This window comes from Manis javanica, chromosome 16 (genome assembly GCF_040802235.1).
Source record: "Manis javanica isolate MJ-LG chromosome 16, MJ_LKY, whole genome shotgun sequence".
Taxonomy (NCBI): Eukaryota; Metazoa; Chordata; class Mammalia; order Pholidota; family Manidae; genus Manis; species Manis javanica.
In genome coordinates this window covers 21,643,101-21,661,465 of record NC_133171.1, presented here as the reverse complement: position 1 = coordinate 21,661,465, position 18,365 = coordinate 21,643,101, and the positions used below count along the sequence as shown (strand labels likewise).

General features: G+C 37.5%; 1 protein-coding gene across 3 annotated transcripts in view; it reads right to left on the bottom strand.

The window, feature by feature from the left end:
- Positions 1-261: 261 nt before the first annotated feature.
- LCA5 (lebercilin LCA5) overlaps positions 262-18,365 on the bottom strand; it is a 36,584-nt gene continuing 18,480 nt past the window's right edge. For all 3 annotated transcript variants that reach the window (XM_037006092.2, XM_073224772.1, XM_073224773.1), the window contains 5 exons: positions 9,027-9,164; positions 7,985-8,081; positions 7,112-7,254; positions 4,906-5,038; positions 262-3,043 (listed from right to left, as the gene is read on the bottom strand). In XM_037006092.2, the coding sequence (XP_036861987.2) occupies positions 2,184-3,043; positions 4,906-5,038; positions 7,112-7,254; positions 7,985-8,081; positions 9,027-9,164 (1,371 nt within the window). In that variant the 3' untranslated portion in view covers positions 262-2,183. The remainder of the gene's footprint in view (positions 3,044-4,905; positions 5,039-7,111; positions 7,255-7,984; positions 8,082-9,026; positions 9,165-18,365) is intronic.

The following is an 18,365-nucleotide window of genomic DNA, read 5'->3' as shown; positions in this document are numbered from 1 at the left end:
CCCACAACTATTTAATATTATGAGCAATATATGACATTATGATAGCTATTAAGGGTGAAAGGATTAATTAAAATTATAATTATCTGCAAAGACTAGCACACGATCTAACCTGATTTAGGGCAAATTCATCTACTTCAACTAAAAATACTGGGCAGGAAAAAAGAAGGTGAGTAATGAAATAAAAATGAACTCTGCAGGCTCTGTTCCTGCTTTGTATTTCCTATGTGACCTAACGTATCATTCAAACAAAGAGTCATAGCATTTAAAAAAAATTTTTTTATTAAGAGTCCTGAGCACAAACAAATTTAACTTGACATTTAGAAAAAATATGTTTCACTGTTCATGAAGAAAAATCTATTCTGAACATTTTAATCTCCAATCTTAATGCTTAAAACAGTAATGCTACAATGTCTAAAACTTGATTTTAAGTTTAGGTTTAATTTTAATAATTCTGTCATGTTGCATATAGTGAAAGAGGCTAGAAAAAAACACCAGGTAGAAAAAAGCAATTGACTAATAAAAATGACCTCGATATAAAACTTCACTGAAAGGCTTTTTAAAAAGGCTTTAAAACCAAACAACCTAAAAACTAGAATAGTTTTGGTAAAAAATTAGCAGCTGTGAACAAAATTAGCAATACATCATATTTTATCAAAAACTGCATTACAGTAATATTGTGGTGTACACATATTAGAATGATGTGCAACATACTAAATGCTTATTTATATTAGACACAAAAATCTCTTTATTAACAAAATTTTAAAACATAGTTTACCACTTTTGGGAGGTACACTTCCCAATTAATAATAGGAACACAATTTAGATGATGATAGGTGGTATATATTTTAATCAGGTAAGTCTTGTCAAATAGTTATGAAATTATATCCAGTAATAAGCATTGATAAGAATTCAAGGGAAAACAGTAACTCTAGTCCCCTCATCGCTCTGTATGCTCGGCTTCAGAAATCATATTACAAGCAAATACACAGTAAATTCTTGGGGAAAAAAAGCTTGTTTTAGAGCTAAGTGTCATTCTACACTTTTTCATTCTTCCTGACACACTATTCCACCACTCTTCCTCCGAACAGTGTTCTCTGCTCGTCGGTGGTGCATCACTGCTTCTTAAAGGCCAATCATCCCCAGCATGACCCAAGGTCACCGGTCCTTTGCAGCTGAAGTGAGCTACAGACAGCAAGGACCAAAGCATTTCAGCAGGAGACCGCCCACCCAGCAGCAAGGCAGCAGGCACATCTCAACACTGCTACCCAAGGCCGTCCACAAGCATTATACCACCACAGTCCACTGACTTGTCTGTAGCGCAAATCTAAAAAGTATTAAAACTTCCAAGTTTCATTACTCTAGAAAAATACTGAGCTGAAAATCCTTCTGTATCAGATGAAATTTCTTGTTCCCTGTGGTTGGGCAGGAAATCTCGCACCATCACTGATACACACAGTGTAGGGAACAAGGACAGGGACTAGTGATGACACTGTGTGAGCCTCTGGGAGCCACGCAGGCACCTGTCCATGCAAACAGACAAATGTCCTCTGAATCCACCTAATGTGCTGGCACAGTTTTAGGAAAGTGACTTAGTGGGACTTGTAATGGGAAATGGTTAGCATTTAACTGTGGCTACTTCCAGAGGAAAGGGAAATTCCAATGTTGTCACTGCTTCCAGCTAAGCCATGCCATGTACGCATGGGACTCCCGCCCCATCCATAGAGGGCAGGGTTCTCAGCAGCACCAGAGCCCTGGTTCACCACTTGGGAGCTGTACTTCCACACAGAGCCTCTCGCTCTTAATTTCTGTTCAACAATCTTCGGGAAGATTGTACTTAACTCAGGTTCTGACCAAAAATAAGTAAATAAATAGGGATAAAAATAATAAATGAATATGCGCTCCATGGGGTAAAACTTCCCATATGGCTGATCTAAGAGGCAAAACCTATTTGTAAAGAAAAAGTCAAAACCAAGTAAGATACATCTCTATTTTCATTTCCATTCAAAGAAGCCTCCTTCATTGTTGGCAAACTAGCTGTATGATGCATTATGATCCACTTATTTGTACTGAATCTGTCTATTACAAACCACTCTTTAGGACCTTTAATATTGAAAGTCTAAGTATTTATAAATGCATATTACAATACTTCAACATCTGCAACTGGGGGATGCGACCGGGATCAGTCACCTCAGCGCTACTTCCTCGATTTCATCTTCTCCAGAACCGAATGCCTTTACTGCTGACCTAGTGTTTGCATGTTTCAGTCGGTGTCTATTTGGGTTAAAGCTTCTTCCTTCACTGAGGAAAAGGCCCTCATCTTCGTCATGTTCTCTAGACCTGCCGCTTTTGTCCCCAGGGAGAAAACTCAGAGGGTCAAAGTCGTCTCTGCTGGCAGCCGAAGAATCTGGGTCATTGACTCTGGAGGAAGTACTGCTGCTTGTGGTGCCAAAGAGCTGCTCCATCAGATGAGCCTTCCTCTCTTTTCGTGTGATTAAGTCTAAGCTATCTCTACCACATTTCTCTATACTGTTTCTCTGGAAATCAAAAAAGCCACTTTTTTGGCTAAATGGATTTAATTTCCCTGATGTTCTTGCAAATGAAGGCACATAACTGCCGAAAGTAAGCTCATTTGGAGAGGCTGGGCTTCTAATATTTACTGGTTTCTGATCATCAATGTTTGCAGTAAAAAGACGGATGTCCTGCAAATGATGCCCATTAGGTAATCTCTCTGAGGAATCAGAGGACACGTATGTTTTGGGGCTTCTCTCTGGGGAGCACACTTTTGATTCCAAATCAGGTAACGATGGCAGAGGAGGACACTGCAGGTTCTGAGACCCTTGGAGGTCTCTGTCGACTTCATGCAGTTTAGCAAGCAGCATCTCTCTCTTCAGTCTGTTTTCTTCCTCCTCTTCTAACCTACCAATACTCTGAATTTGGCACATTTCCATTTGGTATCTTCCTGTTTCCAATGCTGCCTTTTTGTCTCTCTCCAGCAAAGATGTCTTGTCTTTTTGTTTTTTAGCAAGTATTTCTCTTTCCCACTCTGTATGAAATCAAATTTTAAAAATGGGATTGTATGGCAGTCAATATTTTTAAGTAGGAAAACTCAACTTTCATCTTTTACAAAACAGCAGCCTAAATAATTTTAGTATTCCCAGTACCCAAATGAGGATGGATACATAAACTTCATTTCTATACTTGATATTCTGGGATTCAAACAGAATATACTTAATATATACTGCATTTAAGATTCACATTGATAGAAAAATTTTGTTCTCCAGTTTAGAGATGGAGAAAAAGGTCCTCTGTTTATTTTTTATACCTAGTGTGGTATTGTACACTGAATAAAGGGTGGTAGATGAATGGTGCAAAGACTTTTATTTTAAACTTAAAATTAGCTAAATCTCTGGATGCCATACCCTGAGAAGGATACAACATCACTTATATAGTATCGTGGCAGAAGATGCATTAACCTGAATATAATCAAGAGAAATTTTCCGATAAACCCCAAATGAGGAACATTCTATTTTTTTTTAAAAGGCTGTATTCATCAAAAATGTTAATCTCACAAAATATTTTAAGAAGGCTGTGAAGCTGTTCCAGATTAAAGGACACTTAAGAGACAACCAAATGTAATTAACAACCATATCCTGGAGAGAATAAAATGCTATAAAGGACAGTACTCTGTCAACTGACAAAACTCTAATACAGACAGCAGATTAGAAAAATGTGTTGTATCTAAGTTAAATTTCCTAAAGTTGAAAAATATCCTGGAATGATAAAAGAGAAAGCCCTTGGTTTGGAAAAATGCACATGCAATTATTTTACAGTATGGGTACGAGGTATGCAACTTACTTTTGAGTGGTTCTTGGCAAGTATTGATATTTTGCTATAATTGTGAAATTATTTCCAAATGAAAAAATTGAAAATGTCAAAATATGTAAAAACTATGCATTTACTAACTCTGGTGTATGTTCTCGCTTGTGTCAATAGTTCGTTACATACAGACTCCAGGTGAAAAAATCAAAAAGGACATGGAGATGTGACAGTCTTCTGTCGCTCTATTCCTTTTCCTGGTGCCTAAACAGAACTGGTCATAGAACCTCACTTTCTATTCCATAGCTCAACATGTGACAGCATCTCTCTTTGAACATCAGGCACCAGTGATGTAAATACAGCTTCTATTCCAACTGTTACATTGTTTTCAGTACACATACATATACATAGGCACTGATATATATACACTAACTTTAGCAACAATTAGGTCATGATTTTCTGTTCCACTAACCTTAAGGTGGAAAAAAAAGGATTCCTCTGTAAGCAGCTCTGTAATTAATAAGATTCAGGGGTTAAGTCTGAGGTCTTGATCACCTGTACCTTTAAGACATCCAGATGGAAATGAATTTATTCCTGAACTTCCCTTGTGTATCTGAAACTATGAGTTGGTTCAATGAACTTCCACACTAATGGTTGAACACATTAAAGATTTATTTTGTGTATTAAAACCAAAGAAAAACTACAGGACTATATTCAGGACCTCACAACTCATTGATTACAATGGTTGGCTGGTCGAAGGACTGAGTCTCAAGAGGGGTCTTTCCGTTATTTCCTCATCGAGCTTTAGTTAACGCACAGAATTTTTTCCCTTCATCTGAATTTTCTGGAGGTAATTTGTTCTATTTCCCTAATCCCGAATAGCAGCTGACTTACAGGCTTCCTTTTTTTTCTTTTGTCACCAATGTCATTCCAATGTTTGCGACTCCCAATAGACCGGCGCTCCTGCCACTGCATCAACCTTTTCTTATCTGTATAACTCAATCACTGTTCAGATGAAGATAGCAGTGGATATTAACCTTTTCCTGCCCAAGGGATGCTGACTTATCATTTGCTTAAACTCTTTCTTACCATTCTCCAGGTTCTCAACCTTCAGTTTTACAACATGGAGTCCTTCATCTTTAACTAATTTTTCTTCCCTTTTCACAATTGGGTTTAGAATCCCTGCTTCTTCATGCTCTTCTCTCCCTTGAGATTCCAGGTCCTATTATACATTTTTTAAAAAAGTGCAAGTTCACATATCAAAAAGGAGAATAGTTATTTAAATATCATAGATTTTTATCTTCCATTAAGCACAATACTAACTAAGCTAGAAATTAAAGCAATTTTCAATTAATAAAGCAGTAAGTCACAAGTTTCCATCCACTGAAAGATGATCCAAAAGCATACAGGATCATTTCCTTAAAGTTTTAAAGACATATTTACAAGAGCCAGTGTAACAGAAGTAGAGCCGACACCTTACACACAATCCTGAGGAGACAAGTTCCACAAGTGCCCTTGTTTTGTCCACTGCCCAGAACATGAGTAATTCGGCTGACCGACTGTGGAGTCCAAGCAAGACGATGCTAGACTGTATCACGATCAGTGATGACAGAGCAGAATCTTTCAAGTTTACATTATGGCCAAAGCCTCCAATTAATCAATTTTATAAAATTTAAATAAAAATGTAAACTTAGAATTCCTGTTTCCTACAACCCCTTCATGTGTGTGTAACCCAGTAAGACACCGATCATTCACGGGCACGGGGGGCACAGAGCTGTCCCTACTGCCTGCTTTCTCCTCCTTCCTTGTAGCTTTGGAAACAGAGCCTGAGTTCTGGAAGGCGCAGAGCAGCTCGACTGCAGTTCCCCTTTGCTGGTCTCCCCTGCAGCTGAACAGGAGCAGAGGAATGTATGTGAGTGAGAGTGTGCACGCACTTCTGATGATGTCTGTAAAGACCAAAGCTGCGGGGCCTCCGCTTCCTCGTTCCTCTGCAGCGGTGCTGAGCCAGTGCGAGCTACAAGCGGAGGCCTGCACCCCTCGAGATAGAAGAGCAGGAGGAGAGGGTGACTAACTCAGGAAATGCTGTCCACCTCCCCGCACCACCCACTCACCTCGTCTCCCTCAGGAGACAGGAACGTGCACCTGGCCTGAGCACTGTATTCTGGGTCTCTTCCCAAGTCAGCTTAGCCTGTCTCAGCTGACACAGCTCCCATCTGCAGAGCCCCTGGAGGGGGCAGGACTGGTCCAAGAGCTTTATAAACTTGGTGAGTTATCACTACAACCTGAAGAGTAACCCAACCTTGTTTTATAGATTAGGAAACAGACACTCCAAGAAGTCACACAAATAAAATGTTAGGACCAAAATTTAATTAAAAAATAGATAACTCCAAAGTATCCTCTTTTCACTGTATCAGGCTGTCGCTCCTCCTGCTGAATCTTACTTATAAAGACCACGGTTTACACTTTACCCTTTTAAAAAAGCCAAATTAACATGATCTAGTCTCATCAATAGTGCAAATATAGGAAGAAACACACTTTGCAGTACAGCTAACTTGTCTAAACTGCAGAACAAAATGAAATGAAGAAACCCAGAGAGCCTCCAGGAACCAGATCAGTCCATCTTTTCTGTTTTATACAAGAAGAGCTCTCAGGGTCATGGGGAAACTTAGAAGGCACAAAAACGGAGGATCACATTAAATATGCTGGCTTCCAGGTATACTGTTTTCTTTGAAGTTTCAGTTGTAAACACTGAAGATAAAACCACCTCAGAGAAAAGGGCCTTCTGGTATTCAGTAGGTAAGTCCTTTAAATGAAGGTCCAACACAGACCCCCTGAATTCTACTCTAACTTCAACAGTATAAAGTCAGATTCCACAGCAATTACTTTGCTCAGCATTCAGCTAACCTGTAAAATTCCCTTACGCAGGAGGCCAAAAAAAAATATTAAATGTGGCCAAATTCTAACAAATCATTAAAAAAAAATACTGTAATTTGCTATTAAACATAAACAAGAAGGATTTAGAGACTATGTGGGGACATAACAAGCAGGAAGCATCTACCTCCAAACCAGACAGTATCATCAGCCTTCCCAACCACTGGAAAGATGCAATGAACACCAAGCCAAGCCAAAAGAGTTTAACAGAACACACAAGTGTGACCTCTTTCTTCTGAAAAGGCTAGATGCACATTTACACAGATAAAGCACGAGCTTCATTGTAGAAATGTAAAAATGCTTGGCATTGCGATTTTAGGAACGACAAACCTACTTCACTGCCTAGTCACACTCCTAAACTCACCACGGTAAGGCGCTCAGGTCCTTCCCATCCGTTTTCATAACACACAACTGTTTGTGGTGCTAAAGGAACTTCTTCCAGCTCCGAGTCTTCACTGGTTTGCACTCCTTTCGCACACTGGTCTGTGAAATCACTCTGGCATGAAGCTACCAGGAAAATTATAAAAGAATTTTTCTAGTCACACTGAACACTGCTAAGATACATGGAATTTAACCGGTATATGTTCACCATCTAAGTGGAATGATGCATATTCTGATTAGCTCCATGACTACTGTCTATTACTATTTTTGTTTCTAAGATTTACTGGCGATCATGTAATTTGAGGACAATTCTGACTAGTAAATTCTATTAAGCTTTTACAAAGTTTATGGATTTAGCTTTTTGAAATTCACAGAAGAGGGAAATATATGCTTTTGTTTCTTAAAAAAGTAAAGATATGCATAACAATACTGAAGTATGTGTGAAATGAAATGACAACTGGTATTTACCTTACATACTCTAGGAAAAGAAGTATACAAAAATAGATGGAAAAAATTAGTAAAGTGTATAATTGTTAAAGCTAGGTGATGTATAAATGAAAGTTCATTATACTGTAATTTCTAGTTTGGGGTATGCTTAAATTTTTTTCATTAATAATTCAAAAATAAATTATAAGAAAAAAATTTAATTATGTAAGATGTAATTTTAATGACCTCAGGGGAAAAAACTGAGATAGTTGAAAGGATTTCTAAAAATTAACTATAAGGAAGTATTTGTTCATTTATTATTTATTTCAATGAAGTTCTTTCCCCTTTATATTTACCAAATACTTTAGACTTATTTATTATTAATAAGTAATAGCTACAATAAATTTTTAAACAATAATAGCTATTATACCATTTTTTCTTGATACAAGTTCTTTTTCTTTCTTTGGAGAGGACTTTGGCAGACGATTAGAATATATGTTTTTTATATCCAGTTCTCTCTCCTTTTCCTGAAAACAAACCCACAATTAAGGATGTAGAGTCTCAGTTTAAAACAAGACAAAACCCTCACCCTGTCAGCTGGCACTTCTTCCCTTAGCAAACTGGGATATAGTATGCCATGGTTCAGCTGCCCTTCATAACTGACAGACTATGGAGAGGAATGTCAAGGACATTTCGGGTGGGCCCCGCAATGACACTCCCTAAAAAGTTCAGTCTGTGCTGGCAGTGAAGAGAATGAAAGCAAATGAGGCAAAATCCATTTTCTACCCAAACCTACCTGACAGAGCAGGTACTATCTTATACTGTCTCCCAGGCTTAGCCTGGGAGATGGAGAACTCAGTTAGCATCTCTCAAATGGGGGTTCTGAATCAATGACAAGTAAAAAATGCATCATTTCTTAAAACAGAAGTGTTCTTGATCATTTTGGGGCTATGGTTTTCTCTGAAAATCTGATTAGCAAAATAAAAATTCTATACAACATAATGCATAAACACTCAATTTTGTATGAAATTCAACCCATCAATGACCTCTGGAGAGAATTAAGAACACCTGTTTTAACAAAATTAAATAATGTTAATGGTTCTGTTAAGCACTGTGAAAATGAAGGGCAATATCTGAAACAACATTAGAAATAATAAGTAAAGGGGTTATCTGAGGAAGAACACTGGCTAATTCAAATGTGCAACACAGAGAAACTGCAGTTTCCATAACTGTCTTCAGGATTTTAATACTTATTTCAGTTGTATCACTCCTATTAGTGTGGTCAAACTTTCATTTCTGGCATGTTACAGCGACTATATTAACGCTCCTTTCTAAGTGCCAAAGAACAGCAATACTCTATAAATAATATTGTACCAACTACAAATATGAATGGTGACAGTGTTTAAAATGTTAGGTTTTCATCTAATATATGTTATAGGAAGAAATAATGCAATTTAAAATAACATGTTTACCTTTAATTTGTGATAGAGTTGCTGCAGCTCCTTTTGAAGAACTTTATTTTCATCATGAGCCTCATATGCCCTTTTCCTTTCAGCAAGCAACTGTCGTTGAAAACTGTTAGTACTCAGCTCAAGGTTCTTTGATAGTTCCTGTACATGCACAAACACATAAAAAGGCCATTTGAGAAAAATTCAACAGTAAAGCACTGCAGATAGCTTCAAAATGACGTTTTAGTGTCACTGTAAAAGATGTACAAAACAGGGTGGGCTTAGTGTTCATGACCATAAAATACATGTTACAGCAACTATATTAACCAGGAAACAGAGTTACCAATTCAGTCAGGTACTTAGCCTACTACTCCCTTGTTTGCTTCTCACAGTTATTTGTAAATAATTCTTATGCATTTGCCTGAAGATACCAGGGAAGTCATGTAAGTTTAGCCAAAGGATATGATGAGAGGCACTGGCTTTGGGAGCTGTCGTTTGGGTAGAGACACCAAGACACACAGCACTACCCAGGTGGTGCATAGATTACCTGGTAAAACATTTCTAGATAAAAACAATAGCCATTTCCAAGGTTTTCAAACATATTCCATGAATCCTATGAAAACTTCGTTAGAACATTTTCAGGTGATGTGACGTCCAATTCATGGCAGCATGATCAACCGCTTCTTTCTCTCCCCTTCAATTTGCGACTAACTGGACATCCATAACCAGGTGTCCCTGACAAAAGCACCTCTGGCAAGCTCCCCTGGGACACTCTCCCACCTGTGTGCTCGGTGGCCACGTGGTGTGGCCTCCCAGAGGGTCAGAGGGTGCAGGCAGTGCACGCCCAGCCCCCAGCTGCTCCGAGGGTGGACCACAAGGACTGGGGCAGGGAAGGAGGGAGGAGGGGAGCCCAGAACTGAAGAACTGGAGGAACGTAGGTCCTGCCCTCTGCCCCAGGGCTGCTGCAAGAACAGTGCCCGCAGACCGGGGGGCCCGACACAAGGACCTCCCTCCCGGGCAGTGGGCACAGCAAGAGGCCCCCATGCTAGGCCCACACCGCTACTCTGCCACACCCTCGTCTCCTCCGCCTGCATGTTTTTTTGCACGTGCCCCCCGACCGCCCACTTAGTGGGGAATCCGCTCTACGCGAAACCAAAACCTGTGCTATGGCACCACCTTCTGGGAACAAAAGGAAGGCTCCTAACTGCTAGCAGGTCAAAGGAAAGAAAGCCTCACCTACGTAAGGTGACAGCAGAGGCACCAAACGCTGTGAAAAGCTACAGAAATACGGTGTCACAAGAGGAGAATGACAGCTTCCCGCAATGGACCCAAAAACATGGACCACTACACTCTAACTGGTAAGAATTCGGGATAGCTGTTAGGAAGACATTCACCAAGTGGCAAGAAAACTCAGGCAATGCAATGATACTGGGAATAAAACTAAGAACAGGGAGAGTAACAAAGAGACTGACATTCTAAGAAGCCGCAACTGTGGCATTGAAATGCTTAGTAAATGAGATGAACGCATTAAAGAGCACTGGAAATTGAGCAGAGGAGATGGAAGAGAAAGTAGGCAAGCTTGAGGAGAGGAATTTAGGCAAGCTTGAGGATGCCATTACAGAATCAGTGGGCAACCCTGAAGGCAAAGAGATGGAGAAGGGAGCAGATGACTTACCTGAAAAAATAACAACTGAGAACTTCCCAGACGTGGGGAAGGAACTGGACATGTGAGTCCCGAAGCCACCTTATTATCTCAAAGCGAAAAGGCCCGGTCTAACACACATATTACCACTGTCGAAAGTCAACAATAAGGAATGTTAAAGGCACCAGGGGAAAGAAGACTGTAACCTACACAGGATCCCCATTAGGCTGTCAGATCTCTCTGTAGAAACTATAGGCCAGGAGTGGATGAAATGACATATTCACAGTACTGAAAGATAAAAACCGCCAGTCAAAAATATGCTATTTGGCTGTAATCCTTCAGATATGAAAGAGAAATAAAAGCCTTCCCAGACAGAAGTTGAGGGAATCAGACGAGCCTCACAAGAAATGTTAAAAGGAACTCTTCAAGCTGAAATGAAAAGATAAAAGTACATAAAACTCTAAGGTGAAAGACAGAACTAGAAAATAATTAACTCTTTTAGGATAGCATATTAAACAAACATAAAGACTAAAAGAAAAGAACATTAAAAATAATGCAGCTTCTACAACTTGGTAACGAAATCACAGCACAAAATTGCTAACCTGTGACATCAAAAATATAAAAGGGGAAGAATAAAAGATAAAACCTTTGTAGGTAAATGAAGATAAATTGCTATCAGCAGAAAAAGAACTAATTTGTCTATTATACATCTTATGTAAATCTCATGGTAATGACAAAGTAAAAATCTAGAACAGAGACAGGAAATATTAAAAAAAGAAAAAATAAGGGAAACTGGGCAAATCACCATGGAAAGCCACCAGCTTACAAAGGTAGACAAAAACAGGATGGTAGAGAAATGGAGGGACAAAACAACTAGAAGGCAACAGTAAATCCTTGCAGATCAACCATCACCCTAAATGTGGATTGAACTCACTAGTCAAAAAGCACAGGATGGCTGGATGGATAAAAGCAAGACCCAACTAAATGCTGTTCAACGAGATGTATTGCAGCCATGAAGATACATAGAGGCTCAAAGAACAAGTATGGAAGACAGGATTTCAAGCAAATGGAAGCCAAAGGAAGGCGGCATAGCCATACGTCTATCAGACAAGATAGACTGCAAGCAAAAATGGTAACAGAAGACAAAGCAGGACATTACATCAGGATAAAGGGGTCAGCACATCAAGGTGCTGAAACAATCATGAGCAACTTCTTCATGAACATATCTCCCCAGGCAAGGGAAACAAAAGCAAAAATGAATAAGTGGGACTATATCAAACTAAAAAGCTTCTTTACAGCAAAAGGACACCATCAGTAGAACAAAAAGACATCCTACATAATGGGAGAATATATTCATAAATGACATATCCAATAAAGGGTTGACATCCAAATTATATAAAGAACTCACACACCTCAACAAACAAAAAGGAAATAAGCCAATTAAAAAATGGGGCAGAGGAGCTGAACAGACAGTTCTCCAAAGAAGAAATTCAGATGGCCAACAGGCATACGAAAAGATGCTCCACATGACACTAATCATCAGAGAAATGCAAATTAAAACCACAATGAGGTATCACCTCACACCAGTAAGGATGGCCACCATCCAAAAGACAAACAACAACAAATGTTGGTGAGGCTGTGGAGAAAGGGGAACCCTCCTGCACTGCTGGTGGGAATGTGAATTAGTTCAACCATTGTGGAAAGCAGTATGGAGGTTCCTCAAAAAACTCAAAACAGAAATACCATTTGACCCAGGAATTCCACTCCTAGGAATTTACCCAAAGAATGCAGGATCCCAGTTTCAAAAAGATATATGCACCCTTATATTTATCACAACACTATTTACAATAGCCAAGAAATGGAAGCGAACTAAGTGTCCATCAGTAGATGAATGGATAAAGAAGAGGTGGTACATATACACAATGGAATATTATTCAGCCATAAGAAGAAAACAAATCCTACCATTTGCAACAACATGGATGGAGCTGGAGGGTATTATGCTCAGTGAAATAAGACAGTCAGAGAAAGACAATCAAATGATTTCACTCATCTGTGGAGTATAAGAACAAATAAAAAACTGAAGCAATGAAACAGCAGCAGACTCACAGAACCCAAGAATGGACTAACAGTTACCAAAGGGAAAGGGACTGGGGAGGGTGGGTGGGAAGGGAGGGATAAGAGGGAAAAAGGGGTATTTGAAGGGGAGGGGATATGGGGAAGGCAGTATAATACAGAGAAGACAAGTAGTGATTCTATAGCATCTTACTATGCTGATGAACAGTGACTGTAATGGGGTATGTGGGAGGGAGTTGATAATAGGGGGAGTCTATTAACTATAATGTTTAGTGTAGGGGTTAGACAATAATCCAGTTTCATTCTCTTGCATGTAGCTGTTCAGTTTTGCCAATACCAGCTGTTGAAAAGGCTGTCATTTCCCCATTGTATGTCCATGGCTCCTTAATTGTATATTAATTGACCATATCTGCTTGGGTTTATATCTGGGCTCTCTATTCTGTTCCATTGGTATCTGGCTCTGTTCTTGTGACAGTACCAAATTGTCTTAATCACTGTGGCTTTGAAGTAGAGCTTGAAGTTGGGAAGCATAATCCCCCTGCTTTATTTTACCCTCTCAGGATTGCTTTGGCTATTCCAGGTTTTTTTGTGGTTCCATATGAATTTTAGAACTATTTGCTCTAGTTCGTTGAAGAATGCTGTCAGTATTTTGACAGGGATTGCATTGAATCTGTAGATTGCTTTAGGCAGGATGGCCATTTTGACAATATTAATTCTTCCTAGCCAAGAGCATGGGATGAATTTCCATTTATTAGTGTCCTCTTTAATTTCTCTTAAGAGTGTCTTGTGGTTTTTAGGGTATAGGTCTTTCACTTCCTTGGTTAGGTTTTTATTCCTAGGTATTTTATTCTTTTTGATGTAATTATGAATGGAATTGTTTTCCTGATTTCTCTTTCTGCTAGTTCATTGTTAGTGTATAGGAATGCAACAGATTTCTGTGTATTAATTTTGTATCCTGTAACTTTGCTGAATTCAGATATTAGTTCTGATAGTTTTGGAGTGGATTCTTTTGGGTTTTTTTATGTACAATATCATGTCATCTACAAACAGTGACAGTTTGACTTCTTCTTTACCAATCTGGATGCCTTTTATTTCTTTGTGTTGTCTGATTGCCATGCCTAGGACCTCCAGTACTATGTTGAATAAAAGCAGGGAGAGTGGGCATCCTTGTCCTGTTCCCAATCTTAGAGGAAAAGCTTTCAGCTTCTCGCTCTTAAGTATGATGTTGGCTGTGGGTTTGTCATATATGGCCTTTATTATGTTGAAGTACTTGCCCTCTATACCCATTTTGTTGAGAGTTTTTATCATGAATGGATGTTGAATTTTGTCAAATGCTTTTTCAGCATCTTTGGAGACGATCGTGTAGTTTTTGTCGTCCTTTTTGTTGATGTGGTGGATGATGTTGATGGATTTTCAAATGTTGTACCATCCTTGCATCCCTGGGGTGAATCCCACTTGATCATGGTATACATCTTAAATTTACATGTCAAATTTATACAATAAAAAATTTTTCTTTCAAAGTAACTTGTCAAATACCATTCCAAAATTCTTGATGAAAAAATGCCTTTTACATATTTTTCTTTTAAAGTAACTTGTCAAATACCATTCCAAAATTCTTGATGAAAAAATGCCTTTTATATATAAACATTTTATTACAAATGTAATGTATTTAAAGTACTATAAAATCACATAGAAGAATAGGAAAAAAACAGTTATTACCCCATCCTGTGATAATCAATGCCAACATTTCAGTGTATATAACTTGAGGCCTTTGTATGTTTTTCTCACTGAATAATATCATTAAGTCCCTTTCTATGACATTATATATGCTAACACAGCAGAATATTTTAATGTAGTAGTATTTTATGTTATGTCATCATAACTTATTTAATTATATTCTGCTATTCAACATTTGGGTGCTTGAACTTTTCCTAGGATGAACATCCTAGTATATATAACTTTAAGCACATCTTTCATTATTTTTTTCAGGATGTTAAGAAATGAAGTTTCTGGGTTGAGAGACATTTGCACAATTTTAAAAAGGCCTCTGAAAAGCATTACCAAAATGCCCTCTGGAGAGACTGTAACAACTTATATTCTCTTCAAAAGTCTAGTAGCCTTTATTCTACTAGATTATTACAATAGCTGGATGTTATAATTTTTCAATCTATTGGGTTGGCAAAAAGACATCATTATTTTGATTTATACTTCATTGATTACTATTGAAGTCAATTTTCACGTTGGCCACCAAAATTCTTTTATATCTTTTTAATATTATGAGCTGCTTTTATGTCAGACAATGGGAAGTTAAAAGATAATGACAAAATGTGGAAAAAGCAATACTGAAGAAGAGAACAAACAAAAAGGCTAAAAATTTTCCAGAATTGAAGATATAAAAAGAGAGAGTTGGAAAAGCCATCATGATAAAAATGGGATCAGGAAAGAATCAATCTATGTTAATTTTGATGAGGAATAAGATATTTACATATTCTTAAAGTGGCTCCCCACAGACCACTTATTAAAGTGTCACTGAGAGTGGAAAAACAGTAATTGCATATGTGGAGGACAAACTGGGCAACACTTGGACCAGGTGATCACTACTAACATCATGAATGAAGGACAGGAGAACATCATGTGCCTCCAGATATGATATCTTAAGAAAGAAAAAACATTACTTATTTAGTATTCTGGCCAAGAATGCAAAAATCTGTCTAAACAATTAAACATCAGAGAAATGCAAATTAGGAATAGTCTATTGAAAGAAAAGGGAAATGTGAATTTCATAAAAAGACAACAAAAGTATGTGGAAATATTCCAGATTAATGTGGGCTAAAGACATCTTGACAACTTAAGATAAATATTGGATCTAATACTAGAAAGACAGTGCTATAAAGACATTAAGTCAATTGAAAAAAGTGTACTGTGGACAGTAGATTAGAGAAAATTATTGTGCAAATGTAAATGTATGCTATAATCATGCAATGGTTATACAAGGACAAATATAAAATATAAATTACTAAAAGAAATTGAAAAATATAAAATCTGAATTAATCTTCATTACATAAAGTGAGTAAGTAGGAAAAAAATAACCAGACAAACTCACAACGCTAAATCCAGGTTTCAGCAGTGATATCTACCAATTTTAAGAAATAGATATTCTCTATTTTTTACAATCTGTAAAAAAAAAAAAACAGAAAGAAGGAAACTTCCCCAAGTCACTGTTCATGAGAATTATTACTATGTTAATGCCAAAACTGGCTAAGGGCTGCTTAAAAATATATACCATTTTATTTCTTCCAAGACATTTTCTTTTGTCCCAAGAAAGCAAAGGATAAGAGTAGACATAAAAAATATGTCAATGTAATTTTCCATGGTAATTAAATGAGATCATTTCAATAGGGCAAAAAAGGCATTTGAACATTTGATGAAATTTGACAGTATCCATGACTTAAAAGAAAAATCTTAGCAAGTTAATAGAAGGAAATTTCTCCAAAGATCACACACACATAATATTCACTGACAATATCCAGAAGTGTATACATTAACTAACACTGGTGATATCGGGGTGTAAGAATGTTGTTTCTATTTTAGTGTTTATTTTTCTCAAGTGTTTTTTTTAACAGTGCACATGTATTATGTAAAAATAAAATAGGAAGTATATCTATTAATTTCAGAAAAGTAGTTATTTCTGTGGGGGGAGAGTAAAAGATATTTTGGAGAACACAGAGGGGGACTTAAAAGTAACATCTTATTTTTTAAAATATGATCTAAAGCAAGTAGCAGAACATCAAGTAGGTACATGAATTGTGATATTGAATGGAAAAAAAATGTACAAGTGGTTATTTTGGGCTGGAAGGATTATGGGTGTTTCTCCCCTACTTTACTATAGATTTTAAAATGTTTTTAAGCATTTTAATACTCCAAAAAATTTTTTTAATACTTATTTTTTCCCAAAATATTACAGAATTCTAACTTTTTAAAAGAGAGAAATAAACATTTATATAACACAAGCAAACCCAAAGGATTACTGACCTTACCCTTACTTATTTTTTATTAATTATAAAAAAGCAATATATACATTTTTATATATAATAACATTTATGTAACAGTATTGCCTTTGTTAAAGCAGCTCTATGTGTCGGTTGTTTTTAATCTCTGCTCAGTGCTAGTTTAACAGTTCTGAGGACTTAGAGCCAATGTAAGCAAGGACGATAGCCCACCTTATAGGAATAGTTTTTACAGTATTTCTGGAGGTGGTCGTTCAGCCTTTGCACAAATACTTCTGGCGGTGGAAAGCTCCATAACTCAAAGGGTACTGATTTCACTATCAATGATCTGCTCCACCCAAATATTCACTCGGCTTGTCTTGCCTTTAGGAATATTCAAACGACACTATTCCTCTTCTGCTGCATGACAGCTCTTTATATACTGAAGCAAGTTGTCCCTTAATTTGAGTCGTAATCATGGTTCCAGGGTTCTCCCACTATTTCTTATATTCCAGTTTTTGACCCTTCCTCTCTACATGTCAGCTTGTTATCTAAAGATGGCACGTGTAATCAGAGGTGGGCTGGCCAGTGAAATTCGTTGTTACTACCTCTCAGGACCTGGCACCACCTACGTGGTTACATTTTCCCTCTATTAATTTTTTAAGCAGCTGTATGATTATAGGTTCATCAACTAAAATCCTATGCTTTTTAAAAATGTGAATTACTTTTAGGCCAGGTCTCCCCAATATGTACCTATAAAATAGATGGGAAAAATTGAGGATTTAACAATTAACCAGATTAAATTTTATCTCACCTATTATGGGACAGATTTTGAACCTCGTGAGATCAGTTCAGTCTTAATCTTGTCATCCATCAAATTAGCTGCCCCTCCTGTTTCTGAACCTGTCATGAATATATTATTTCACTGATCCATATATTTATTCATTCCTTTAAGAAACATTAATTTTAGACAGATAGTCTGTCAAATGTTGAAAATAAAAAATCAAACGAGACTTGTTTGCCCTTAAGGAGCCTAGTCAAGTTCACTGATAAATGTACTCGAAAGGACAGGGCCTAAGATGGCACCCAACTAGGAAGGTCTCTCCACACTGACGGCTGCTTATTCACCTGTACTCTGTGGATTCAGTTGCTGATTCAACTGTAAAGCTTTCTAACATTATTTTCAACCAGTCCATATTTTTCCATTAAAAAGAGGAACACATTATTCAACTTTTAAATATGTGATAAAATTCCAAGGATTTTACTAAAATGATAATAGAACCATAGAAAGAGCAACAGAATGGGAGATAGGAAACTGCAGTTGTAATCCCAGACCTGTTGTTCTAGTGACCTAGAATAAGGAAAATACACCTCTCTGTCAGTCTCAACTGCTAAATGCCTTGGGCTGGACTAGATTTACAGCGCTCCCACTTACAATGTCATGGGGCAGCCTCAGCTGGAACTAGAGGGTATTATGCTCAGTGAAATGAGCCAGGCAGAGAAAGACAAATACCATATGATTTCACTTATTTGTGGAATCTAAAAAAAACAAATGAACAAAACAGAAATAGACTCATAGATTTAGAGAACAGACCGGTGGTCTCTATGGGGAAGGGGAGTGAAACAGGTGAAGGGGATAAAGAGGCATAAAATCTCAAGTAT